The sequence below is a fragment of the Centroberyx affinis genome, unplaced genomic scaffold, assembly GCF_046629955.1.
Source record: "Centroberyx affinis isolate AG114_WGS23_722 - 3 ecotype Tasmania unplaced genomic scaffold, CSIRO-AGI_Caff_v1 ptg006253l_1, whole genome shotgun sequence".
Taxonomy (NCBI): Eukaryota; Metazoa; Chordata; class Actinopteri; order Beryciformes; family Berycidae; genus Centroberyx; species Centroberyx affinis.
In genome coordinates, this window is record NW_027283183.1 from 46,552 (window position 1) to 72,061 (window position 25,510).

General features: G+C 39.3%; 3 protein-coding genes across 6 annotated transcripts in view; 1 reads left to right on the plus strand and 2 right to left on the minus strand.

The window, feature by feature from the left end:
• The window catches only part of LOC139638304 (alpha-mannosidase 2-like), a gene marked incomplete at its 3' end in the record, with an annotated part of 47,522 nt that extends 43,131 nt beyond the window's left edge, over nucleotides 1-4,391 (minus strand). Inside the window, exons 1-2 of the mRNA XM_071512403.1 lie at nucleotides 4,201-4,391; nucleotides 2,494-2,623 (exon numbers count right to left, since the gene is read on the minus strand). Coding sequence (XP_071368504.1) covers nucleotides 2,494-2,622 — 129 coding nt within the window. The remainder of the gene's footprint in view (nucleotides 1-2,493; nucleotides 2,624-4,200) is intronic.
• Nucleotides 4,392-5,086: 695 nt separating this feature from the next.
• mocs2 (molybdenum cofactor synthesis 2) lies at nucleotides 5,087-15,479 on the plus strand. 4 transcript variants are annotated; one of them, XM_071512407.1, is made up of 5 exons: nucleotides 12,717-12,856; nucleotides 13,653-13,770; nucleotides 13,905-14,058; nucleotides 14,256-14,379; nucleotides 14,749-15,479. In XM_071512407.1, exons 2-5 carry the CDS (start codon nucleotides 13,653-13,655, stop codon nucleotides 14,836-14,838), a joined length of 486 nt encoding a protein of 161 aa, XP_071368508.1. In that variant the 5' UTR covers nucleotides 12,717-12,856; the 3' UTR covers nucleotides 14,839-15,479. The 4 variants fall into 4 exon arrangements, with proteins under 4 accessions (XP_071368512.1, XP_071368510.1, XP_071368511.1 ...); XM_071512411.1 differs by lacking the exons at nucleotides 13,905-14,058; nucleotides 14,256-14,379; nucleotides 14,749-15,479 and adding exons at nucleotides 5,087-5,198; nucleotides 5,939-6,060 and having other exon boundaries at nucleotides 12,705-12,856; XM_071512409.1 differs by lacking the exons at nucleotides 13,905-14,058; nucleotides 14,256-14,379; nucleotides 14,749-15,479 and adding exons at nucleotides 5,094-5,145; nucleotides 5,939-6,060 and having other exon boundaries at nucleotides 12,705-12,856.
• Nucleotides 15,480-18,673: 3,194 nt separating this feature from the next.
• Nucleotides 18,674-22,671, minus strand: LOC139638308 (uncharacterized). The gene is made up of 2 exons (XM_071512406.1): nucleotides 22,661-22,671; nucleotides 18,674-20,375 (listed from the first exon to the last, which is right to left on the minus strand). The coding sequence occupies exons 1-2, from the start codon at nucleotides 22,669-22,671 to the stop codon at nucleotides 18,674-18,676; spliced, it is 1,713 nt and encodes a 570-aa protein (XP_071368507.1).
• Nucleotides 22,672-25,510: the final 2,839 nt, after the last annotated feature.

The window sequence follows — 25,510 nt, forward strand, 5'->3', positions numbered from 1 at the left end:
GCTAACCCAGCTAGCCAACACTGGGGCTCGGCACTGGATGTTTCAGACCCGATGGCAGAGGAGCTCCTCCTACTGGATTTTGAGGAGGAGGAAGGTCTGTGGGAGAGGACGACTCCTCTTTCGTTCCCCTGACTCACCATTTCAGTAACAGTCCCTCTGACATGTCGACTGCTAAGAGTGATGGGGGGGGCATCCGAACCCTTCCCACTCTGTGTCAACATGCACAATGTATGCAAACGCACCACCGACAAACTGGATATTCCCTGGCCTGCTGTCACAGAGGAGATCCCCCGGTCTCGCTACAAGGGGAAGAAATTGCCCCAGACTAAGCGGGCTGCTAATTGGCTCCTCCCAGTTTTCCCGGAGCTCCTGGAGGAGGTGTCCTCCTCTTAGAAGGAGAATCTATATTCCAGCAAGACCCCCATACCAGGGGCGTCTTCTCTAGATTTTGAGGGGATGGAGAGACATCCCACGACCCGTCTGCCACCGATGGAACCGTTGAGTCTTGCACATGCTGTTCTGAGCGCCGTTCACAGCTCTTTAATATGTAGCCGCCTCTTTTTCAAGGGACCAAAAGTAATTGATAGGGTTAGAACAACTGAACTTTTTGTTCGATGTTTATATATATATATATATATATATATATATTTATATAGGAGGAGGATCCTGACCCACATGTCACGACTGCCAGCCACTCAGGGCTGGCGTAGTGGAATAAATGCTTCTGAAGATATGTGTGAGGGAATTATCTCATAGTGAGGCCTCACTTCTGCTCAGAGAACCACTGTTACGCAAGTAACCGAAAGTTTTCCTCCCCCCAGGGGCCGTAGGTCACCCAGCTTGGTAATCTGAGAAACCCAGAGGCTTGTGCGACACAAAGGTACCTCTGGTCCAGACTGTCCTGCTCCTCCTCAGGAAGAGTCCTTTTCCTTCTTTGAAAATATTTTTCAATATTAATCTGGATCGAGGGAGCAAACATTCAGAGTCAGAGTTAAAAAGTTAATATTAAGAATAATTAATTAATAACGACTGCTAACGTTAACGTACAGCGTGCTAATCTCAGAAACCCAGCTGTATCCCGAATAATGTTAACTGTTAGTTCTTCTTTTTGTGAATTCAGCCGGCGAACAGAGAGAGAGAGCGAGCAAGTGAGCGGAGGGGCTGAGCGAGTCAATGCACTACACACAACTCTACTATTAAATAGTGAAAATATTGTGGCGGTCAGTGCTGATAAGCTGTCTATGTATGGGAAACCCTGAAGTAATATCAAGGCTCTGGCAGTGAGACTACCAGCTTGGTTATTCCCCTGGTCAAGAGCTGTGGCAGTACATATGTAGATAATGAATAATAATAGTAATCAGTAAAAAAAATAAACGTAAAGACTCTATAGACAACTTTTTTGCTTTAACTTATCATTATGAAGTAAATGATGATTGCACAGTGTAACCTCTATAGAATAATGACATCATCGGCGTTTAGATTGGTTCCTATAAGCCTCACTTTCACTATGCAATTCTGTCTGCCACCGGGTTCGATCTCCCGGGAGAAGGAAGGCTCGACTTACGGCACAAAGGAAGCGCGTCATCCATTGCGCAACCAACAGAGGTCCGGTAGCTATCCCCAGTAAAAAAAAAAAAAAGAAAAAAAAAAAGGTAGCTATCCCCAGTAGCAGAAATGGCGGACGGTGGAACAACCGCAGTGACAGTGGAAACTCTTCCCTCTATCATCGCACTGAGATCGGGGTTTCTAGTTCAAATTGGGATTGTTTCTTGCTTTGGACAGTAGTAGTTTGGACAGTAGCAGGCTGCTGGTGGTAGCGTTAGCCATGTTGCTAACGCTACCGCTAGCAGCCAGAAAACGAACCAGGAGCTACAAGGAAGCCAGGACCAGCCAGAAACAAACATCTATGTTTGTTTCTAGAACAAAAGAAACAAACATCTAACTATGTTTGTTTCTGGCTGCTAGCGTTAGCTAGCGTAGCTAGCGTTAGCAACGTTAGCCATGTTGCTAACGCTAGCTAACGCTAACGCTAGCAGCCAGAAACAAACAAATGATCCATTGTCCGTTTGATAATCTAAACAAAGAACAGGTTTTCTTGCAGTGGCCTTTCTAAAATGAGCAGTGGTGAAAGTTACTATATTGTGAAAGAGATCCGATTGTCTTTGCAACAGCAGCGCAAACAACAAAACCACTTGGAAACACTAGAGGGGGACAACGGGGGGAAAGTTGAAAAGTTGTCTGTATCCACTTTAAAATAAGTTATCCAAAAAGATTTAACTGATAATAATAATAATAATAATAATAACAATAATGATAATAACAGTAAATAACTGACTTCCCATTGGTCGGCCTCTCAAGCAGTTACATAATAAAATAATAATAATAAAAGAAGAAGAAGAAGAAGAATAAGAAGAAGAAATAACTGACTTCCCATTGCTCGGCCTCTTCAGCAGTTAAATAATAATAAAAATAAATAAAAATCTTCTCACTCACTTCCCATTGGCCGGTGTGTGGGGAAGGGGGTGTGGCCTGCAGCAGCTCCAGCATGCGGTAGAGAGAGAGAGCGGCGGCACAGAAGACTCCGCCCCCCAGCAGCGCTAAAGCTCGACTCCGCCCCTTCATCCTAAAACAACAACAATCAAAAACAAATGTTACAACTGGTGAAAAAAAAAAAAATTATAATTAAATAAATATAAAAAAGGTATTTAAAAAAAATCCGGAAATTTTTAAAACTTGAGACTTAATGAGAGAAATCACTGGAGAAATGGAGCATTAGCCTAATGTTTGTGAAATTTTCTGTTGAAAAAGACAAAAATTTTAGGAAAATATGGATGAGTAAAAAGAAGAAACTTTTTAAATAAAATAATTTAAAAAAACATACGAGAAAGATCAAAGGAAAAAAATGGAAAGTAAAAATAGAACTGGTAAATAATAGAAATAGAAATAGTAATGGTAATATATCGTCTGGTAATTACTGAGTAATATACAAGTCAAAACAGGGCTTTTACCAGTAGTTGTATTATAATGACTAGTTATTAAGCAGTGAGTTGTATGTGTGCATGGTAACATCTTATAAATTTCACCCGAATTTCCTCCCCATGGCCTGTAAAGTGTAGTGGGCGCTGTTTCTTGGAAATATTTGAGTAGTTTCCAAATAATGAAAACATGGTAACTAATGAAGCGAAGCCTGCGAAGCTAGTTCAGTCAGACAACTTGATCATTACAATACAATAACTGGTCAAAAGCACCTTTTTTTACTTGTATATTACTCAGTAATTACCAGTCATTGTAATGCTGTAACTAGTTATTATTTTACTTTGATATTACTTATTTCCAGTCCTTACTGCGTAATTAATAGCCTGTAATTCAATGGGTTACTGAATTTTCCAAGAAAAAAAAAATCACTGAAAAAAAGCTAAAATTTGCGGAAAAATAAAATTTAAAAAACATGAAATTAAACCACAAACAAAATCAAAAAATTAGTACCAAAAAATCTATGAGTTGTGTTAAAACTTGTGAAAAACAAAAATAACAAAAATAAAAAATAAAAATACTACAAAACAGAGGAATAGAAAAAGTATTTCAAAACGTGCAAAATTGTACTATTACATTCCTACTACAAGTACCACAAAAAATACTCCCACAAGTACTACATATTACAGTACTACTACAAGTAGAAGATAAAGTATTTTAGTAAAAATTAGCAAGTAAAAATACCTCCAAAATACTTTTTACATGTTTACCACTAAAAATACCTGTAAAAGTACTTCAACAACTCTATTGCAAACACTTTAAAACAATACTTAGTACTACTCTAAATACTTTGGAAAATACTATGAAAATACTACAAAAAGTACCAACTTTTACTAAAACTGTACTAGTACAATTAGAACAAGTATAATTTTCTTGATGTATTTATACTAAAAATACCGCGGAAATACTTCATTTTGCATGTTTACTATTCAAAATACCTCTAAAATACTTCAAACAGTACTGCAATCAACAGCAGTTCTACTTTGAATACTGTGCAAAATACTACGTGTGAAACTTTCCTGGAATATTCCCGGGAAAATTTCAAAATAGAAATAATTCCCGGGAAAGTTCCAGTCAAGATGAAACAAGAAGGGATACTCTACGTCAACACCGTGACGTCTTAAAATTCATATATGCTTTAAAAATTAAACAGAATTAAATGCCTACTTGGTGACGCTCGAGGACTTCCGTGTTCACAAACAGCCGCGAGAGCGCCGGTGTTTTTTCCCCGGCTCTGTTGTTGTGTCTCTTTTCTGCAAGTTTTCCCGGTAAAAAATACACGTTAAAATAAAAGTGGAAAAGTTAAATGTTTGTAAGTGTTGCACAGCGCGAGCCTCCCTCCCGCCCGGCCGCTTTGTTTTGTTTCCGGTTTTGACAGCAGCTCGAGCTGACTCAGCTCAGCGCTTGGTAACGCATTTCCGGTTTCCGGTCTGAGGCCCCAAGAGGTAGAGAGATTATTATAAGACTTTTAAAAATAATAACGGAACGATGTACGATGTAGTAATACCTCATGAATAGTATATAAAAGTAAATATTTTTCTTTATTTTTAGACATTTTTATTCTAAAACTATAAGAATTGTTATTATTTTATTTTTATTTTATTTTGGAATAATACATGAATTGTATGGGAATTTTACAGATTTGTTTTTTTCATTTGATTTTTTTTTATAAATACTACAATACTATATTAATTAACACACTTTACATTAAACATTATTATTTTAAAATATTATTATTAATAGAAATTATCGGAATTCTATTGCAATAGTATGGACTTTTTTTTCTACTATTTTGTTTCATTATTATGCAACATTATAGAAATAGATGATTTTATTATATATTTTCGAAAGCATATTTTAAGATTTCTTTTGTAATACTATAACAATATTATAGTGAATATTACAGTAATATTTCATTGAATATTTTCAGTCATATGAACCCGCGTGACACCCACGCACATGACCAGCACGCGCCTCCCGCTCGCCGTCTCCATCCTCCAGCCAACCCCGGCGCTCCGTCCGTCACGCCGCCCCGTTCTCAGCCAATAGCAGCAAACCCGGAAGTGGATGAAATCTGTTTTGGAAGATGAAGCTTCACTTCGGTTCGGAAAAGTGAGAATTTATTCAAATGTTCGAACTCTGCGCGTTTCTTCATGACTGCCGAGGTAACGTTATGAAAAATCAATGCTTCATAAACCGCTTCTTTCGCCCCAAATATTGTATTTTAGTGTTTTTGTAACGTTAGTTTCAAAAGATAAAGCCAGTGTCGGGAGAGAAAGGAAGCACCAGGGTCCATTGAAAAAGTCTGTCTGTTTTTTTCGGCTCTTCTCATAGGCGAACGTTACGCGCGTAGTCGAGCCATTTCTTTAAAAAGATGAATTATTATTAAAATAAAATGATGATTGTTGGATGACTTGTACGCCGAATTTAAGGATAGATTCTGTAGATTGAGAAAAGCTCTTACGTTAAATTCTCTGATGTAGGAAACGCTGCCGATAAGTAAGGCAGCTTTACGTTTCAGGATTTCTGAATAGAGATCGGCGTGGCTGTCTCTCCCATTGAGATCACATTACGTATCGAGGCTGTATATGGATACCGAACCAGTCGAACTCAGCTTTATCAAGCTAACACGAGTTAGCCACATCCGTACCGGACGTTATGCGGATTGGCCTTCGGAATAAAAGCATAAAATTGTAAAGTTGGACAAAGGATTCAAGAATAATTATTTTAATTATTTAAAAAATTTTCAAGAATAAAAAAAGTAATAATTTTAATTAATTCATATTTTTATATATTATCACAAACATTGGTTCAAAATACCCTGTGGAATAATGGGATTTATTGAAGACTCAAAGTGTAACTCAGTAGGCTTTTATTTATCAGTTAAATGTGTCTTCTTCTTCAGGTGCGTGTGCTGTACTTCGCTAAGAGTGCGGAGCTGACCGGAGTGAGGGCGGAGCCTGTTGCCGTGCCGACGCCAATCAGCAGCCGGGAGCTGTGGCAACAGTTGCTACGGCGACACCCCAGGTGCGCGAATACTAGGAATCTTTATTTTTTTACAATCGGTTTTAAAGCAGGCTTCAAAATAAAGGCACGTAGGCTTAGAAAATTGCAGTTGGAGAAACAGTTCCCAGTCACTTATAGTACGCCTTCAAAATAAAAGCGCACAGTCTAATTTACAGCAGATCTTCAAATTAAAAACACAAAAAAATGAGTTGGGATAACGGATACCAGCAGCGTCGCTAGTGGGGTGAACAGTGATGCTGATTCTGAGGGCCACGGCTTATGAATTAATGTATTCTACAGATCCTGCAAAGGCATTTGATGCTTCATAATAAAACAATAATAAACCTGCAAATTATGTAATATGTGATGAAAGTAGTTTTAATTTTCCAATCAACTATTGACTGCTGACTGAGTGACGGGCCAGTAAAAAAACAGCCAAGTGTGTGTTTTTCCACCTGTGTTTACGCCTACTCAGCAAGTTAATTAACCAAGATTCAAAAGAAAAACTTTAATAATTCTGCAGAACCTATAGGTCTAATTAGAGACGTAAACACTAAACATGAGGCCAAAGAATAAACATACGTTTTTGCGGCGGCACGCCATGCGGCCGGGGACAGGAAGTGATTTCAGGTCAGAGCGGTGTCAGACGGCCTCTAGAGGGCGTCTTCCCAAACAGAGGCAAAAAATCAAGTTGGTCAGTGTATAGAAATTGATGTAAATCAATTTCTAATCCGCCTGATGTGACATCACATCCTGTCTGTCATGTGATGAAACACAGACAGCAGAGTCTCCTGCTGTGAAAAAGTGAAACTCAACATTCGTCACTCTGCTCTCCTGTGTTAGTAACAGGATGTAAACAGTATCTCGTCTTCTGCTGCCCTACAAACTTTAACGGTAGGTAACGTTCTTACTTTGTGGTGTTTAAGGAACGTCATGGAACTCGGTAAGTGAAGCGTGTCGCAGTTCTTCCTGTACAGAGATCTGAACACACTGTGTAACCCTAACCCTGTACAGGATCTGTGCTTGTTCTGTTTACAGCCATCTAACAGCTGAGGCTTACAGTAACTGGAAAAAAAACAAAATCAAAAATCCAGACTCCCGACAATCAGTCTCTGCACTGTTAACTTTCTGTGTTGAGCAGTGTTAATTAAAAAGTATCAAGTTATTCTTTACAAATACCAACACATGAGTTTGGAGAAAATGTGGACTTTTAGTTTTTTTTACTAACGTTTTCAGAACGGGGGACAGACAGTCAGACTGAGTTCAGAGCTGCTGCATCGCCACGACAGACATGATGTCACATGACAGACGTGATGTCACATGACGAGACGTGATGTCACATGACGAGACGTGATGTCACATGACAGACGTGATGTCACATGACGAGACGTGATGTCACATGACGAGACGTGATGTCACATGACAGACGTGATGTCACATGACGAGACGTGATGTCACATGACGAGACGTGATGTCACATGACAGACGTGATGTCACATGACGAGACGTGATGTCACATGACGAGACGTGATGTCACATGACAGACGTGATGTCACATGACGAGACGTGATGTCACATGACGAGACGTGATGTCACATGACAGACGTGATGTCACATGACACACGTGATGTCACATGACGAGACGTGATGTCACATGACAGACGTGATGTCACATGACAGACGAGATGTCACATGACAGACGAGATGTCACATGACAGACGTGATGTCACATGACAGACGAGATGTCACATGACAGACGTGATGTCACATGACGAGACGTGATGTCACATGACAGACGTGATGTCACATGACAGACGAGATGTCACATGACAGACGTGATGTCACATGACGAGACGTGATGTCACATGACAGACGTGATGTCACATGACAGACGTGATGTCACATGACGAGACGTGATGTCACATGACAGACGTGATGTCACATGACAGACGTGATGCGGGCATCAGGCGCATTACAGAGCGATTTGCATCAGTTTCTCTACATCATAATGTGTCGAGCCGATATTGTGGCGCTGATGAATATCAAATCACATAGAAATAATATGAAGTTATATATTGTTCCTGGTGTTATGGCAGCTGCTAACCCTGCAGAGGGAAGTTTATGTTCATTTGGTCTTAAAGCCTAGAATAACTTTTTCAAAACTCTGGAAATATTTTGTCCTAATGTTATTTTTGGATATTAGATACTAGATATTTCTTTATATTTGGGGCTAGGGATGCACATTTTAATCAGTTTCCTTAATCGACCGCCAGTCACGTTAACGACCAATTAATCGATTAATCATTATGTAAAAAACAGCTTTTTACATAGAAAAACAAAATGGGTGTTTTCACACCTGTTTTTAGGCTGATAAACAAGTTAATAAACCAAAAGCAAAATTCAAAAGATCTTCCTGCATTCCCTGTCACTGTGCTTGTAGACTTGCTGTATTTCAACACTATTACAATGTTTACAATGAACACTGTCGTCTTTTTGGGTGTAACTCTTCCTTCCAAACAATGAGAAATAGCGCATAGTCTACATTGTCGGTTAATCCGGTAATATATGTTTGATCGATCAAATTCTTAATGCCGATTAATTGATTGTCGATTAATCATTAACGTCCCTATTTGGGGCATGTACATATTTGTTTCAAAGTCCTTGTGGCAGAAGGTACAGACATGTTCCTCTTTAGCGCCCTCTCATGGTCACTGATTCTGTATTTGGTTCATATTTTTTTCTTTACATTTTTTGAAGGTATTCTGGACTTCTGTTCAGAGCCTGGTGACAGCAGTTTGTTTGGTGATTCATTTCCATCTTTCCACTGCTTGGTGTAGCTGTCAGGTGAAGTTCAGATGTTTTGGTGGAAGTTAGAGAGTGTGTGTGTGTGTGTGTGTGTGTGTGTGTGAACTTCAGACCTCTGGATCAGCTGACTGCTGAGGAGCTTTGTATGCTCCTGATTTAGTACAAAACTGAATTGCTCTTTTTGGATTTGAATGCTCAGGGGAAATATATATTTTCAGAGCTTCGTTCTCAAAACTGAGGCCTTTTCCAACCACCTGCCAGCTGTGGCATTGATAAGGCGATTTGGGCCACCTTGACACTTGATGTTTATGCCAATAATAATCAGATATAGATCAATTACTCTTTAAAACATGAGTTTGAGTTTTGAGCCAAGATACAAGTGAAAAATCCCTGAAGCACTTAGATCTGCTGTTTCTTTAGTTATTCATGCATCATAAATATAGAGAAAGTTCAGTTTATAATCCAATGTTACTGAAGATGAAATTGAGAACTTTAATAGTTTTATCAGTTGATATTTTTTATAATTGATATGGAATAATCGGTCTTGTCTTGATTTGGCTCCAGCAGTTTCCAGCAGATTCAAGCTGAGTATTAATTCACTGAATTAATAGAAAAATACTTAATTTATTTTGGTAAATGGAGTGTTCAGTCAGTTTAGTTCAGTCACTTTATTATCCCAGATGGGAAACTTGACTTGCAGTCAGGGGCACAAGATAAAAAACAACACAAGTACAAAAAACAAAAACAAGACGTACAAAAATGTTTCCTGTACATACAATATACAGAACACAGTACTGCAACAAGACAATCTCTAAAATGCTAAATTTTATATTATATAATGTGTAGATTAAGCAGAGTTATTGCACAGGGAACAAAGGAGTTTTTACTCCTATTGCATCTGAACCGGGGAACTCTAAATCTACGGCCTGAAGGGAGAGTTTGAAACTCAAAGTGAAGCGGGTGGTTTGTGCGGTCTAATGTAGACTGGGCCTTGTGGAGAACCTGCTGGTCAAAGATGGCTGGGGGGTCTGTGGGACACCTATCACCTCACCAGCCACCTTCACAATACAGCTCAGGTGGTTTTTGTCCCTGATGTTCAGGTTACCATACCAAGCAATCATAGAGAAAGTAAGAACAGATTCAATGAATGACTTGTAAAACAAAGACATCATTTTCCTATCTACATTAAAAGCGTTTAACTTCCTAAGGAAGTACAAACGTTGCTTTCCCTTCTTACAGACCGCATCAGAATTTGCATAAAATTTCAGGTCATCGTCAATGTCAGTTCCAAGATATTTATAATGTTCTACAAATTCAATGCCAATTCCTTTGATGAAGGTCTGAGATGGCGGGTGGGATGATTTCCTTCTAAAATCAATGACCTCCTTGGTCTTTGTGGCATTTAATTGGAGGAAGGCCTCGTCACACATCTGACAAACTCATCTACCACCGGCCCATGCTCAGATTCGTCTTTATGGAGCAGGCTGATGATAACTGTATCATCAGCAAATTTCAGGATGTGCCTGTCCCCATGCTGGCTTCTACAGTCATTGGTGTAAAGAAAGTACAGCAGGGGGACAGGACTCAGCCCTGAGGAGAGCCAGAGGAAGAGGAGAGCCAGAGGAAGAGGAGAGCCAGAGGAAGAGGAGCATCGTTCTGACAGAAAGCCTTTCACTCTCACCCTCTGAGACCTACATGTTAAAAAATCTACAATCCAGCCCACATAAGTAAGCAATTTCCTAGCTAAAACATGTGGTTGGATAGTATTAAACGCAGATGAGAAATCCAAAAATAAAAGTCTGGCAGGTGTGCCAGGACCTTCTAGGTGTTTATACAGGAAGTTGAGTAATGTGACTGAGGCATCCTCTACTCATCCCAGCCCTATAAGCAAACTGCATGAGGTCCAGAGCCTCCCCCACCATCTCCAACATTTCCCTTTTGACCAGCCTTTCAAATGACTTCATGACCTGTGATGTCAATGCCACTGGTCTGAAGTCATTTAGCTCCTTAAAGGTTCTGCTTTTAGCCACCGGGACAACAGTCGACTCCTTCCATATCTTTGGAACCCTTCGCTGCTCCAGAGATATCCTAAATATATCACAGAAAACCTCACAGAGCTGTTCTGAACAATACTGAAGCCCTGGGCTCTTATTTATCTTGTTTTTCTGAAATACTGCCTTAACATCCTGAGCATCAAACATCTGGTTTGACTTTGTAGGGGGGGCAGACTCTTTGCATATTTCCCTAAGTTCATCTGCAAAGTCATGGGTATCAAATCTTAAATAAAAAGTATTTAGTGCTTCAGCTAGGTCTTTGTTGCTATCATAGCCTGTAATGCTAACTGGCTTGTTTAGTTTTTTGCTGGCCTGTCATTTTCCTCATTCCATCCCACGCTGCCTTCAAATTATTGCTGCTTAAATTTTCCTCTAGCTTATTTTTATATTGTAACTTGGCCCTCTTTATTTCCGCTCTGACCTCTCTCCTTGCCTCTCTTTTTTCTGTCTCATCACCTTTAATGAAGGCCCTATGTTTTCTATCTAGCACATTTTTCAGGGCTTTACTAACCCATGGCTTGTTGTTTGGGTACAACATGCTTCTTAAGAATGACAGTATCCTCAAAATGCGATATAACTGCATATAGTGTCGGTGAGTTCATCGATATCTGAGGCAGAGTCCTTAAACACTCAGTACAATCAAAGCATCCCTGTAATTTAGAAACAGCATCTTCACTCCAAACCTTGACTTCTCTTGTCTTCACCTTCTCCCTCTTCAGCGTCGGCCTACAGGGGGACAGATGGTGCTGTGGTCAGAGGAACCAAGGGGGGCCTCGAGAAGCCTTTATTCTCCTTTTATAGAACCATAACACAAGTCTAGAGTCTTATTTTTCCTAGTTGGGCAGGTGACTACTGGTAAAGATTCAGGGATTTGTTCAGTTTGCAATTATTAAAATCTCCCATTAAGAAGCACAGGGCATCAGGGGAAGGGACTGGAGTCTTTGTGTCTCTAGATGGTGTCAGCAGCAATTTGGGCTTTTGGGTGTGTAGACACTACTGTCCCAAATAACTGGGGGACTCCCTGGGGAGATAAAATGGACGGACAGCAATTGGATGTTGGCTGTGCATATGGACTCCCTGATGGTGACGTTATTGCACCACTGCTGATTTACATACAGACTCCGCCTCCTCGGGATTTCCCCGTAGCATAACCTAACCCTAACCCTAACCCTAACCCTAACCCGTCCACCCTAACCCTCGCTGTCTGTAGACGTGAGCCGAGTCTCACTGGGTTAGGGTTTAGGGTTTAGGGTTAGGCCACAACATGCCTACATTCACCCGTCCACACACACTTCACACACACTTCACACACCCGTTCACACACACTTCACACACATTCACACACCGATGGCGGCTAGCTGCCCTGCAGGGTGCTGCCCCTCAGGAGCAGTATGGGGTTCAGTATCTCTCGGGGGGTTAGCCGAGAGATAACCTAACCCTAAACCCTAAACCCTAAACCCGAACCCGAGAGATAACCTAACCCTAAACCCTAACCCGAGAGATAACCTAACCCTAAACCCTAAACCCTAAACCCTAAACTCTAACTCTCGACTCTTCCACATGGAGCCGGGGATCAAACCACCGACCTTCTGATTAGTGGACAACCCGCTTAGTTAGCGGGCCTTCACAATAAAAGCGCATAGAAAAATGAGTTAGCACAATAGCATTAACAGTCAAATGTACGGCAGTATTCGGGCCTTCAAAATAAAAGCGCACAAAAAATATTTACCAAAATAAAAGCATGTCAACAAATTGTCAGTATATTTTTATAGTGGTAAAATAAAAGCCCCCCTCCTTCTTGCCCAGGCTCTCTCTCCTGCAGGAGCAGCTGGTGCTGGCGGTGCGGCAGCAGTACGTTGCCATCGGCGACCAGACGCTGACGCTGAACGACGGGGACGAGGTTGCCGTGGTGCCGCCGCTCAGTGGAGGATAAACGGCTCATCATCATAATTTATACTGTACGGGTGAATTTGAATGAAAACAGTTTTAATAAATCACACATGATGAATAACATATTAGTATTGTCACTGATTAATTTTTAGTAGTTTTAAATTATTTGAATAAATCAAACATGATGAATGATGTAATAAGTAAAATTATAAAAAAAAAAAAAAGAAAGATGAATAACCAATATTGTTTTACAAAGTTAAATTATTTAAAAAATATATCAAACATGATGCATAACACATGTTCTATGATAATCTATTGTTTTTCATGACTTAAAATGATTTCAGAATGTATATTGTTTTGTTAGATTACTAGTTTTACTAATTTAAATTATTTAAAGAATTTATTAATAATTATTATGTTTGTATTGGTAAATTATTAACTGCAATATTTTAAAATATTGTCATGATTCATCATGAATTATTTATTTATTTATATATAACATTTTTATTTTCATTTGTGAATATTACAATGTTCATAAATATTTTCCTTTGTTCCTTTTTTTTTACATTTTTGTCCCTGACAGTCTATATTTTGTTATTACTGTCAAGTGTAGGATATTTTTAATTTTTATTTATTTTGCAATTTTAATGAATTTAAAATTATTTACTAAATATAATTTTTACTTTATTTTTTCTTTTTTAACAATGTTTTTTTCTTGATTTAAACGTTTTTCTTGATTTTAATGTTTATTTCCTTTATTTTAATGATATTTTCTTGATTGTTTTATTTTAACGTTTTTTGTTCCAAATGAATGTATATTTCTTTGTTTTTCTGAATATAATAATCTATAATTCTGTGGCACAGATGGAGGGAGCAGAGAAGAAGAGAGACGTCTTCAAGCTGAGCCGTGATAGGCTGTCCATACAGGAAGTGGTCGACACTGTCAGCAGCACTTCCTGTGGAGCCATTTCCATATTTCTAGGTGGATTCATATTCCTATAGATTTATATTTCTACATATTCATATGCATTCATAATGCAGTTATATAGAGAATTAAAGTGGGGAAAATATTTTAATGTATGCAAATGATATGTAAATGTGTGTGTGTGTTGTCAGGGACGACCCGCGACTCCTTCGAGGGCCGACGTGTGATTGGCCTGGAGTACGAGGCCTATGAGGCCATGGTCCAATCAGAGCTGGGCAAGCTGAGCGCTGACATCAGAACACGCTGGCCAACTGTGACGCATGTCTGTGTTCACCACCGGCTGGGGTGAAGACACACACACACACACACACACACACACACACACACACACACACACACACACACACACACACACACACACACACAGGACTTTTAATTTGAAAGACTATTTTTTCTTTTAGGGAGGGCTTTTAATTAGAAAAAATGACAATCTGTCTCTCTCTCTGTGTCTCTCCCTCTCTCTCTATCTGTGTCTCTCTCAGGTGGGTGGGGGCGGGCGAGGCAAGCGTTGCCATAGCAATGTCATCGCCTCATCGTCATGACGCCCAGCAGGCCGTCCAATACTGCATCAACCAGCTGAAGGCCAATGTCCCTATATGGAAGAAGGTCATTAAGTATTCATTATTAGTATAATTAATTTAATGAAGGCTCACTTGTTATGAAGGCCAACTACATGGAAGAAGTCATTAATTATTTGTATTATTGGTATGATTATGAATTAATATTCAGAGAAAATGAATTCTAATAAATTATACAAATTAGTCATATTTGAAAATATTACATAAATGTATTAAGATATTAGCATTTATATTGTATTTATATTGAAATCATATTACTTATATAATATGTATATAATTATATACGTAAATATTATATAATATCGTGAAAATTTAATAAAAAAACATTCTAATTTATGATAATGGCATTCATCTCTGTATGAATATTCTAATGATGTTTATGTTTGTGTGTAAACAGGAAGTGTATGCTGGTGATGAGGAAGCAAGCTGGAAGGAAAACAAAGAATGTGCCTGGGGCGGGGCTAAAGAGGCAGGGGGCGGGACTTAAAACAAAAAAACACCAATGGATTCCATGGGTCGTTAGCTTTGGCAGCCAATCATGTTCAATAATATCAATTAAAAGGTTCTGAATATTAAATAAGTGTGGAAAACAATTTTGGAACATAAAAATATTTGCAATATAATATAAATATGAATCAAAATGTTTGAAATATGAATTTAAATATTTATAATATTAAGTAAATGTGAATGAAAATATTTGGAATAAAAATTTAAAACGTTTAGAATTACTACTACAATTCATGCTATTATTAATTCTAACTTCCCTCTGAGGAAGGTCATGACATTTTGCATTAGCTCACTATAAATGAGCCAGTTTCCAGGCTTCCTATTTGCAGTACATTCACTGTTTATGAAAGAGAACCAGAATTATGGAAATAACAAATATTATTAAGAATGCACCGATCAATCGTATGGCCCTGGAGCGTTCCCGTGGCCTAGAGGCCAGCTGATTGGTTGAAATGAGCAAATACGTGTTGTGATTGGTCGGACTAATGTGGGTGTTAGCCACAGGATATCTTCAAATCTGATTGGTTGGAGAGTACTGTGGGTGAAAAAGAAATTTGCGGATCAGTTTGCCGTCTTGCTGTTAGGATTCTTTCAAAAATCCACAAATAAATGAAAGTGATTCCACAAATGCCAGGTCATGCTTACATGCAAAAAACATATTTGTGAACCAATTATTTTGTTTGTAAGATACAAAACATTTGTGGCTTTTACTTCATTTGTGACATGTTCACACTATTTATTTATGAAACAATAATAACCCCGAGTTGCGTTGCGAGTTTCATTGCACAGTGGGTCCAAAAGTCCAGTACTGACCTCAAATTAGGCAATTATTATCTCCTATTTTGCCTTTAAACGCCGTTGGAAACACTATAATTACAGGCAGAAAAAGTAATTGAATACATGACAAGTGATGTTAGAGTTAATAATAACATTCTGTATAGTAATAATGAATAATTAATGAGTCAAGTCAGTTTATTTAAAGTGCAATATCACACCGAGGTGTCTCAGTACACTTTACAACAATTAAACAATATTAAAAGAATCAAGGAGAGATATAACAGTAAATTATATAAAAGTTAAACGAAATAAAATCACAAAAATAACAGCAGTAGAGAAATTATTAGGTTTAGGATTGATTATAGGATTATAGGAGTGAGAAAAGGTTTTCAGTTTTCTTAAAAGTTGGCAATGAAGGGTTAGTTCTGTCGGAGGAGGGAAGGTTATTCCAGAGGAAAGATAAGCAGAGTTTTGAGAGTGTAGAGTGCGAGGTGGTAAGTGCATGAACTGCTTTGTAAGTTAGTGTTAACATTTTAAAATCTGATCGAGCTTGTATGGGCAGCCAGTGGAGGGAAATCAGAGTGGGTGTGATATGATAATATTTTCTGGTTCTGGCAGCAGTATTCAGGGCAAGTTGAAGGGGTTTAGTGACTGAAAGAGGAAGAGAAGGACGACCGGAGAAGAGAAAATTGCAGTAATCTAGTCTAGAACAAACAAATACATGAATCAGGGTGTTGGCATGAGCGGAGGAGAGGATTGGTCTAATTCCAGCTATATTGTGTTCAAATTTGTTTATTAAGAAAAAACCCCTTGAGATGTCCCATCTTGTTTTCAAGGGGGTCTTGAACACAAACGCAATGCAATAATAGATGTACACAAAAACAAGCTACAGAAAAAGAATAGTGCAAGTGCACAAAGACAAACCAAAGACAACTAAGAAAAAAAAAAGAAATGACAGGTACAAAAGCACATAACAGTTGCACAACAAATAGAAAATAATAAATAACAGATACAACCAAAGAAACAAAGACAGAAGTGGATCAGCACATAGCAATTACTAAATATTATCAGTGATAGCATTGGGTTATCTAAAACATAAACATCTTATTTCATAAAAAGAAAACCAGATTTTTAAACAAGGAAAAAGATGACAACGATCGAATGGCAAATTGTTCCAGTCTGTGGGAGCTTTAAACAGAAAGGCCAATGGATGTAGAGACTGTAGGGACCTTGAAAACAACCTGAGCTAAGTGCCTAAGTTGATAGTTAGAGGAAAATGGTACAAGAAGCCATTTCAAGTAATCAGGATATTCCAGGTGTATACATTTAAAAATAGGTTGTATCCAGTGACAGTCCCTTCTTATGCTGGGAGAAGACCATTTAAGTGTTTGATACATTATACAATGATGGGTTAGAAAAGGACAACCAAGGGCAAATCTACACAGATTATTGTAGGCTGTGTTAAATGGAAGAACATTAGATTTGGAGGTGTCATAGACCCAAGTATTTAAAATGTTCGACCCTTTGCAGAGAGGTGCCATCAAGACAGGTAATTAAAATCGAATGAGATCTGGATTTGGCTTTAATGCACTTCCGTGAACCAAAAATCATAGTATGAGACTTGGTTTTATTGAGTAGTAATTTATTGAATAAAAGCCAGTTTTGTAAGGAATTGAAATCAGACTGTAGAGCTGATTGAATTTGAGGTAGGTTAGTCTAAGATGTGTATATGACTGTGTCATCAGCATAAATCTGAATGCAACATTCTGATAGAATTAAGGGAAGTTCATTTACAAAAATGGAAAACAGAAGTGGTCCCAAAGTTGAGCCTTGTGGCACACCTCTTTCTTGTACCAACAGATCCGATTTACTTCCTTGAATGACAACACATTGTTTTCTATTGTGAAGGTAAGAATTAAACCACAGTAATGCATTACGTGAAAGACAAATAGCATGAAGTGTATCAAGAAGAAGGTGGTGATCGACCAACTCAAAAGCCTTGCTTAAGGCAATAAAGATAGCACCAGACAGTTTACTGTTACTAGATGCGGTGAAAATATCATTGGTGAGTTTTAAGAGAGCAGTGTTTGTAGAATAATTCTGTCTAAAGCCAGATTGAAAAGGTGGTAAGATATTGTTGTTAAGATGGAGTGATAATTGATATATATCAGTTTTTCAAAAACTTTTGTGTGACACAAGAATCCAGTCAAGTAGACACGGACATGTAGGGGTGATACGAGTAGGTTCACATATTAACTGGGTTAAGTTCAGGTTTTGACTTTTTTTTTTTACAAGGGGATTTATTACTCCAATTCTTATTGAAATCACCCAGTAGGATAATTTCATTTCTACAGGTGATAGAGTTGATTGTAGAGTACATAGAGTTAGAGGACTCAGCAGGTGCAGAGGGAGGTCTATATATGTTTCCAGTAGTGATGTTCTTATTTTCATGGAGAGTTACCTTGATGAAAAGGCATTCAAAGTGTTTAGGCTCAACAGTAGGAGTGACAATTTAGTATCTCAGATACTAAATTGGAGAAAACATATAAAGCTACACCACCACCTCTGGTGCCTCTATCAGCTCTATATAATACATCATTTGAAAGTTTAATTTCATTATCTGAAATTTTACTTGTAAGCCATGCTTCAGATAGGATGATTATATTGGTATTATGCTGTACAAGCCACGCTCGCTATTCTGCCCTCACTAGAGTGTTGAGATGCTGCCTAGCTTGGCAGATAGCTAACAGGTTTCTTCCATAAACATCCAAGAAGCAGCAAGTAAGTTTCAGGATGTTTACTTTTAAAAGCACTGTGAAAAGACATATGTTGTTTAGGGATTAGGAGAAAATGAACAGAAAAGAAAAAACAGCAGTTGGCATTGTTACTAAGGAAACCAAACAATAACAACGGCACACATACAGCACGGACAGGCGATTCCATCAGTTCTCTTAAAGGGGCAGCACACTCCCTGCCTGGTATAATGAGTTATACCACTATTTACCTTTGAGAAGCAGCACAACTTCTGAAACAGGTCGTCAATACACCTTAGGGGTGCCCTCCTTTACCACTCGTACCTCCACCTTGCGGACTCTATTGTCTTGACCTGGAAAGGTATTCACTATAAGTCCAGTGGGCCATTCATTTCTTTTGGCTTGGCTGTCCTTTAGGAGTACAACATCGCCAATCTGCAGGTTAGGCTGGTCTGCCTGCCATTTTCGTCTTGGTTGAAGTGTTGCGAGGTATTCTTGACGCCATCTTCTCCAGAATGAATCTGCGAGGCTCTGGACTTGCTTCCATTGTTTTCTGTAGAGGTCGCTGAAGTCAAGGTCTCCTGGAGAAGCAGACACTGTGTGCGTTAGAAGCATCGCAGGTGTGAGTACAGCTGGCATATCCGGATCTGATGACACAGGAACTAACGGCCGAGCATTCATTATAGCAGCGACCTCTGCTATAAGCGTCACAAGAACTTCATGTGAGAGACTGGGGGAGTGCACTTTAAGCAGCATGGCATCTAAGATGCGGCGAGCGATTCCTATCATTCTTTCCCACACTCCTCCCATGTGGGAAGAGTGGGGCAGATTGAAGTCCCAAGTGCAGCCATGGTCTCTGAGGTAAGACTGAAGCTCCGGATCTTCTGTTTTTATCCCGAGTTCTTTGCAGGCGCCAACAAAGTTTGTTCCACGATCTGAACGAAAGAGCTTTGCTGAACCCCTGATTGCAGTAAATCTTCTAAGCGCATTTATGAAGCTTGATGTCGATAGAGACTCGACTACTTCAATATGTACTGCTCTTGTGACCAAACAGGTAAACATGACGGCCCAACGTTTGGCCTCTGAAAGACCTCCTCTGGTTCGACGAGCACAGACGTCCCACGGCCCGAACACATCCAATCCGACATGCCTGAATGGAGGAGCTTGGGTAAGACGATCGACAGGTAAGTCAGACATTTTTTGTTTTTCCATTTTTCCTCTTAGCTTCCTGCAGGTCACACACTTGTGTATGATGCTTGACACCAATCTCTTTCCTCCTAGGATCCACAGCCCAGCAGACCTGACAGCTCCCTCTGTGATGTGTCTACCTTGGTGTGCAACCTGTTCATGGTAATACTGCACCAGCAATGTAGCGATGTGATGGTTTTTAGGGATGATTATGGGATGTTTCTCTTCCCAAGAGAGCTCAGCTGATGATATACGGCCACCAATCCTCACTACACCATCTGTATCCAGGATGGGATTCAGTTTTCTGAGAGGGCTGCGTTTTGAGACTTCTCCTTTGGACAGGCTCTTGATTTCTTCTTTGAAGACCTCCTGCTGCACACTGCGGATGATTACCGTTCTTGCCTGCATAAACTCATCTGCTTTTTGCGTGCCCGCCTCTGGAGCTCCAGAACAGGATTTGACTTTCTGGATGAGTTTGGTTATCCCTCGGGTAAGTAGCTTCCAGCTGGAGAAGCGTTTGAATCTGTGTGATCCAAGCGACATTTCAGAGGCTTTAGTAGCAAAGGTTGCAATTAGTGGACGCACCTCTGCATCTGAGTCAGGCTCAACAATCTCGAAGGATTCTGGCTGAGAAGGTGCATTTCTGTCATGTTTTCTCAGGATGGCGGGTCCTGAGAACCAGTTTGTATCTTTCAAGAGTGCAGCTGGTACAGGTCGTGTACCGTGGTCTGCAGGATTGTGTTCTGTGTTGATGAAGTGCCACTGTTCTGGACGTGTTGACTTCCTGATGCGTGTGACTCTGTTGGCAACGTATACATAGAACCTCCGCTTGGTGTTGTAAATGTATACGTTGCCAACAGAGTCACACGTAATTGTAATGTATTCACTTGTATTGCAGTTTCACAGTGCTTTTAAAAGTAAACATCCTGAAACTTACTTGCTGCTTCTTGGATGTTTATGGAAGAAACCTGTTAGCTATCTGCCAAGCTAGGCAGCATCTCAACACTCTAGTGAGGTAAGTGTCTGTAAGTAATAATTAACATTTGTTTAGACACTTACCTTTATGTGTTTCTCAGCTTTAATACTTACCTTAAAGATCGCTAGTTTCTTCTTGCTTCTTGTTAATTATAAAAACGTTAGCAATGCTAATCGCGTTAGCACGCTATGGCTTTTCCAATGTTAAGTTAGCATTTGCGCTAATCGCTACCTGGATACATACTATCCAGTTCATTGAACATCAGCTACTCCAGCTAACCAGCACATACATATGTTTATTTGTGTTATGTGTATTTGTATCCTACCTGTTTTGCCTCAATATATGTAGATGAACAGAAAGTAGACACATTGTAATTGTAATGTATTCACTTGTATTGCAGTTTCACAGTGCTTTTAAAAGTAAACATCCTGAAACTTACTTGCTGCTTCTTGGATGTTTATGGAAGAAACCTGTTAGCTATCTGCCAAGCTAGGCAGCATCTCAACACTCTAGTGAGGGCAGAATACTCGCAGAAGATTAATTTTTGGCACAAGACTTTGGATATTTAGATTTTTTTAATCCTTAAACCCCATCCAATTTGACAATCAGAACTCATATGAGTGCTATCATTGAACAAACATAGAAGCAAAGCAGATCCTAATAAGAAAGAAGAGGTTGCAAACTATGTAAAAATCAAGTGCATTATTAATCAAAACAATTCAAGCAAACAAGACACATAACAGGACAGATAAATACATAACAGGAAAAAAACCCAAACCAGCCCAGTACCCCCTAACCCCCTAACATGGGTCAAGGGATCTCAGTGGTAAAGTAGGCCTTAACCAATCTCTATGAACAAAGACAACTCCATAATTCATTCAGAGCTCTGTCTGCAGCAGAAAAAAAGATGAGTGTAGCTGAATTATTTTTACAGTCTATGAGCTCATCAGGTTACATACAAAAATAATCATTGAGCAAAAATATTGCTATAGGTGAGCATCCATCAGCTAATTAATGAAAAGAGAAAATTCTCAAAACAAAAATAATTATAATGAATTTTCCAGGAAATGTCAACATCACCTCAGGACATAATCCACCTGATGTGTAGAGATTCTGGCAGACTGGAAGACGGCTTCTTTGACGTTGTATTGGGGATCTGACTAGAGACAGGAATTCGCTTCAGAGGATTGTTATGGTGGAGAGTTTTTTTATTTCTTTTTATTTAACCTTTATTTAACCAGGCAAGTCATTAAGAACAAATTCTGAGTTCATGGAAGCGTTTCTGGAAGACATGAAGGCATCCACAATTACACCCAATGTGCAGGGACAGCGTAGAGAGAACCTCAAGTTAAGTTCCTGAAGTTTGACAGGATCAAAACACAGACGTTGTCTCGTTAAATCGGCGCTGAAGTCGGGATATATGTAGATGCGGGTCCCGTTGTAAACCAGTTCCTTTTTTTCTCTGGTTAATCGAAGGATCTTCACCTTATCCCTAAAGTTATGTAACTTGATCAGAATAGGCTTAGGTCTGGCTCTATCGTTCTGCTGGACAGTGGGAGTACGATGAGTCCTCTCAATAGCCGGTGGAGAGGGGAAGCTGTGGAATCAGCTGAGACATGAAACTATACAGTATATATCGCGGCCTTCAACTAATTCTGGAACTCTGACAAAGTGTAGATTAGAGGATCTGCTCCGGTTCTCCAGGTAATCCACTTTGTCCATCAGGTAGGAGTTCTCTTCTTCTAGTCGTTTGACCCAAGTTGAGAGATCATTCACATTGTCCTCATTTGCTCCGACACGTTGTTTCAATTGAGAGACATGTTCACCCAGAGCAGATAGAGCACGCTCAATACTACTCAAAGTGCGATGAATAGGATCCACTTTCGAGTCAAAGTGGGTCAACATATCAGTCTTAATTTGTTCGATGGCATCAAAGACCGTTTTCATCTGGCCTTGTTCCATTGTCAGGCAACTTGGGCAATGATCTACTTTGGTAACAATAAAGCAATGACTCAGGTTAATGCATAATGATCAAAAAGTTTAGAAGCCTTGAAGAGCCACGAATGGTCAAACAAAAGCAGACAGGAGCTCGAGTCACTGTTACTCACTCTGCGGCCATCTTAGTGAGTCACAGTCATATTACAGAGGTGGTGGAACACAGTCTTGGTGATGGACTTAATGTGGGGTTCAAATGACAGTAAAGGATCAAACAAAACACCAAGATTTCTGACAGTAGGGCTTTGGTTGACCGGTCCAATGATTAGCAGTTCAGTTTTGTTCTGAGATTACACTGCATTTTAAAATGTGATATACAAATACATTTTATTATTATTATGATGATGATTATTATTATTACTATTATTATTAGCTATTTAGCTATGTATTCATCTGACAGGGTCATGTAGAGTAGGCCTACTAGTTCTATTTTAACTACTTAGCTAATGGTTATACAAATAAATTGTATTATTATTGTTAGGAGTTTAGAAGCAAATGTAGAAACTAGAGAAGCCAAGCAATCAAGACCCATTCAATCAATCACAACTAAAGCTAAACCATAACTCTTAAAATAATCAGCTTTGAGTTTTCGGATGGTCTGGGTGTATTTATTTCAAAGTTGTCTGAATGTCAACCAGTTTGTAGAAGACTGTGATAGTCGAGCCTTATGCCAGGAGGCGACGAAGAAGCTCAACCAGATCAGGGTTAATCCATGGACTGAGACAAGTTTTAATTCTCATTGATCTTCTGGGGGCGTATTTATTGATAATGGTGCTAAAATTATTATAAAACAGGTTCCAGGCATCTTCAATAGAGGGGATCAGACTGATTCTATACTATTTTATAGCAGCTAGGTCATGCAGAAAGTCTTTTTCAGACAATGTTTATAACAGATCAGAGGTGCTTTTTTTAACGGAACTTATTGCACGAATACAAGCTGTAAAACAATGGTCACTGAGATCATTACAGAAAACCCCAGCACGACACATGTGGGATGTGTTTGTGAGTATAACATCAATGAGAGTTGCCTTGCCTCTGACTGCTTTATATCATATCTTGTTGGAGTAGAACTAATTTGCGAGAGAATAAGAGAATCAAGTTGCAGAGAGACTTTCTTTGGTGGTTTAAGCATGTCCCAGTTAAGGTCTCCTGATAAGACAAACTCAGAGCTGAAGTGAGGAGAAGCTCAAGGCTGTAAGGACACCAGTCGGTGCTGATGGCGGATGACAACACCCAGCAACCTTTAGGCAAGAGTTGTTGGAAAGCTTAATATGTAAGACAAATAGATCAAATTGTTTGGGTACATATTTGGCAGGATCACAGAGCACTGGAGTTGCTCCTTAGTATAGATAGCAACACCACCTCCTCTAGAGGATCTATCTTGGAATAAATTATAACCAGACAGATTGACCTCTGAGTTGGAGATGCTCTTTTTGCTCAGTAGGCTACATCTGGATTAGCAGCATGAACCCAAACTTTCAACTGATCTAGTTTTGGCAATAAGCTTATAGAATTAATATGTAGAAAGCCCAGGTTTGTACAAGAGCAGAAGTCAGACAATCAAAAATCATCAATATTCAAGCCACAAATTATCACACAAGCCAGAATCAGGGACATCGGGGCCAGAATGAACATGAACATTACTGGAAATCATTAGCAATAGCTTAATCAAAGCATGGCTAAGGACAGTAAACCTTTTATCATTTTGTTGTATTTTCATAACTGCTCCATCTGAAGGCAATAAAACTGATTTGTGAAGAAGTGTCATGATGTAACATGAACACAGAGCCACCAAAGGACTCTTAACAAGAGGAAAACCAAAGGTCCTTGTAGCCACTAGTGAGTCATTATCACGAGCATGCAAACAAATAACGGCACAATCAGTCGGACAGTCAGGCGTGCAGATGAGTTCACTATGCTCACAATTTTTAAAGGTATGTTTTCTTAATAAAAAAGATGGTAAAACAGTTTGGGATTAGCCATGATTACTTAGTGAAGTCACTTACCAAAACATTGTTCAGACCAGTCAGCAATGTGCTAGCAGCCTAGCAAGCCTAGCAAGCATGCTACAGTATCTAACTGGGTAGAGAAAGAAAGGGCTGTAAGTGGAGGTAGAGTCCTACGCTTTAGCCGGTAGAGGAGATCAGGCTTTAACCAGCGCCTCTCACTAATGAATGATGGGACATGATGGGACATGAAGAAATGAGCTCGCAGCAGGGAAACAGGAAGTAGAATGGGAATATTATTATTAGTATTAGAGCTCAGTCAGTCCGGCTTTGAGCAGGGTACATGAGAGAAAATAGCAAGGACCATCATTCCTTTTTTGTTGGGATGGAGATTATCTCTTTTGTAAAGGTCTCTGAGTCCACAAAGAGTCAAAGTGGCTGATGAGGTCGTAGCCACACAGATCAATAGTTCAGGAACCATCAGTCAATACTAAAAAGATGACTAAAGATGGAATTGGAGCAAAGAAAATGCGAACCTTTCCCAGACTTTCTATTGTCACTGCCAGGAGCTCGTAGTCTCATCGGAGTCTGATTGGTTGGTTGATGTCATCACTGAGTGGCGTTCGATGACGGCTCAGAATACTTACATAGTATATCTGGGATTTTAGCAATTTGTAGCCTCATTTGTTCTAAAGTACAATTATTTCAAGTTTGAAAATAAAAGTAACTGCTATGGGTTTGTCTTTTGCACTGAACTATGCCAATTTATATGTGGGCCTTTCTGAAAAGAACTTTGTATTTAATCCATCTGAGAACACATTTTATTCCAGTGGTACCGATATATTGATGATGTCTTTTGCATCTGGGTATCAGAGGATACCTGGTCGATAACGCTTACCATTCAGCTCTTAAGAAATCCCGTACTGAGTTATTCCAAAAACCTATTCCCAAAGAAAATACATTTTCAGTTACATTTACAACCACACATACACCTAAGTCACATCTCATTACACGCGC

Excerpts from the sequence above, each read along its gene's own strand:
- mocs2 (XM_071512407.1), top strand. The coding sequence starts at position 13,653 with ATGGAGGGAGCAGAGAAGAAGAGAGACGTCTTCAAGCTGAGCCGTGAT. Across the intron at positions 13,771-13,904 it reads AGCCATTTCCATATTTCTAG|GGACGACCCGCGACTCCTTC; the intron begins GTGGATTCATAT and ends GTGTGTTGTCAG. Across the intron at positions 14,380-14,748 it reads ATGTCCCTATATGGAAGAAG|GAAGTGTATGCTGGTGATGA; the intron begins GTCATTAAGTAT and ends GTGTGTAAACAG.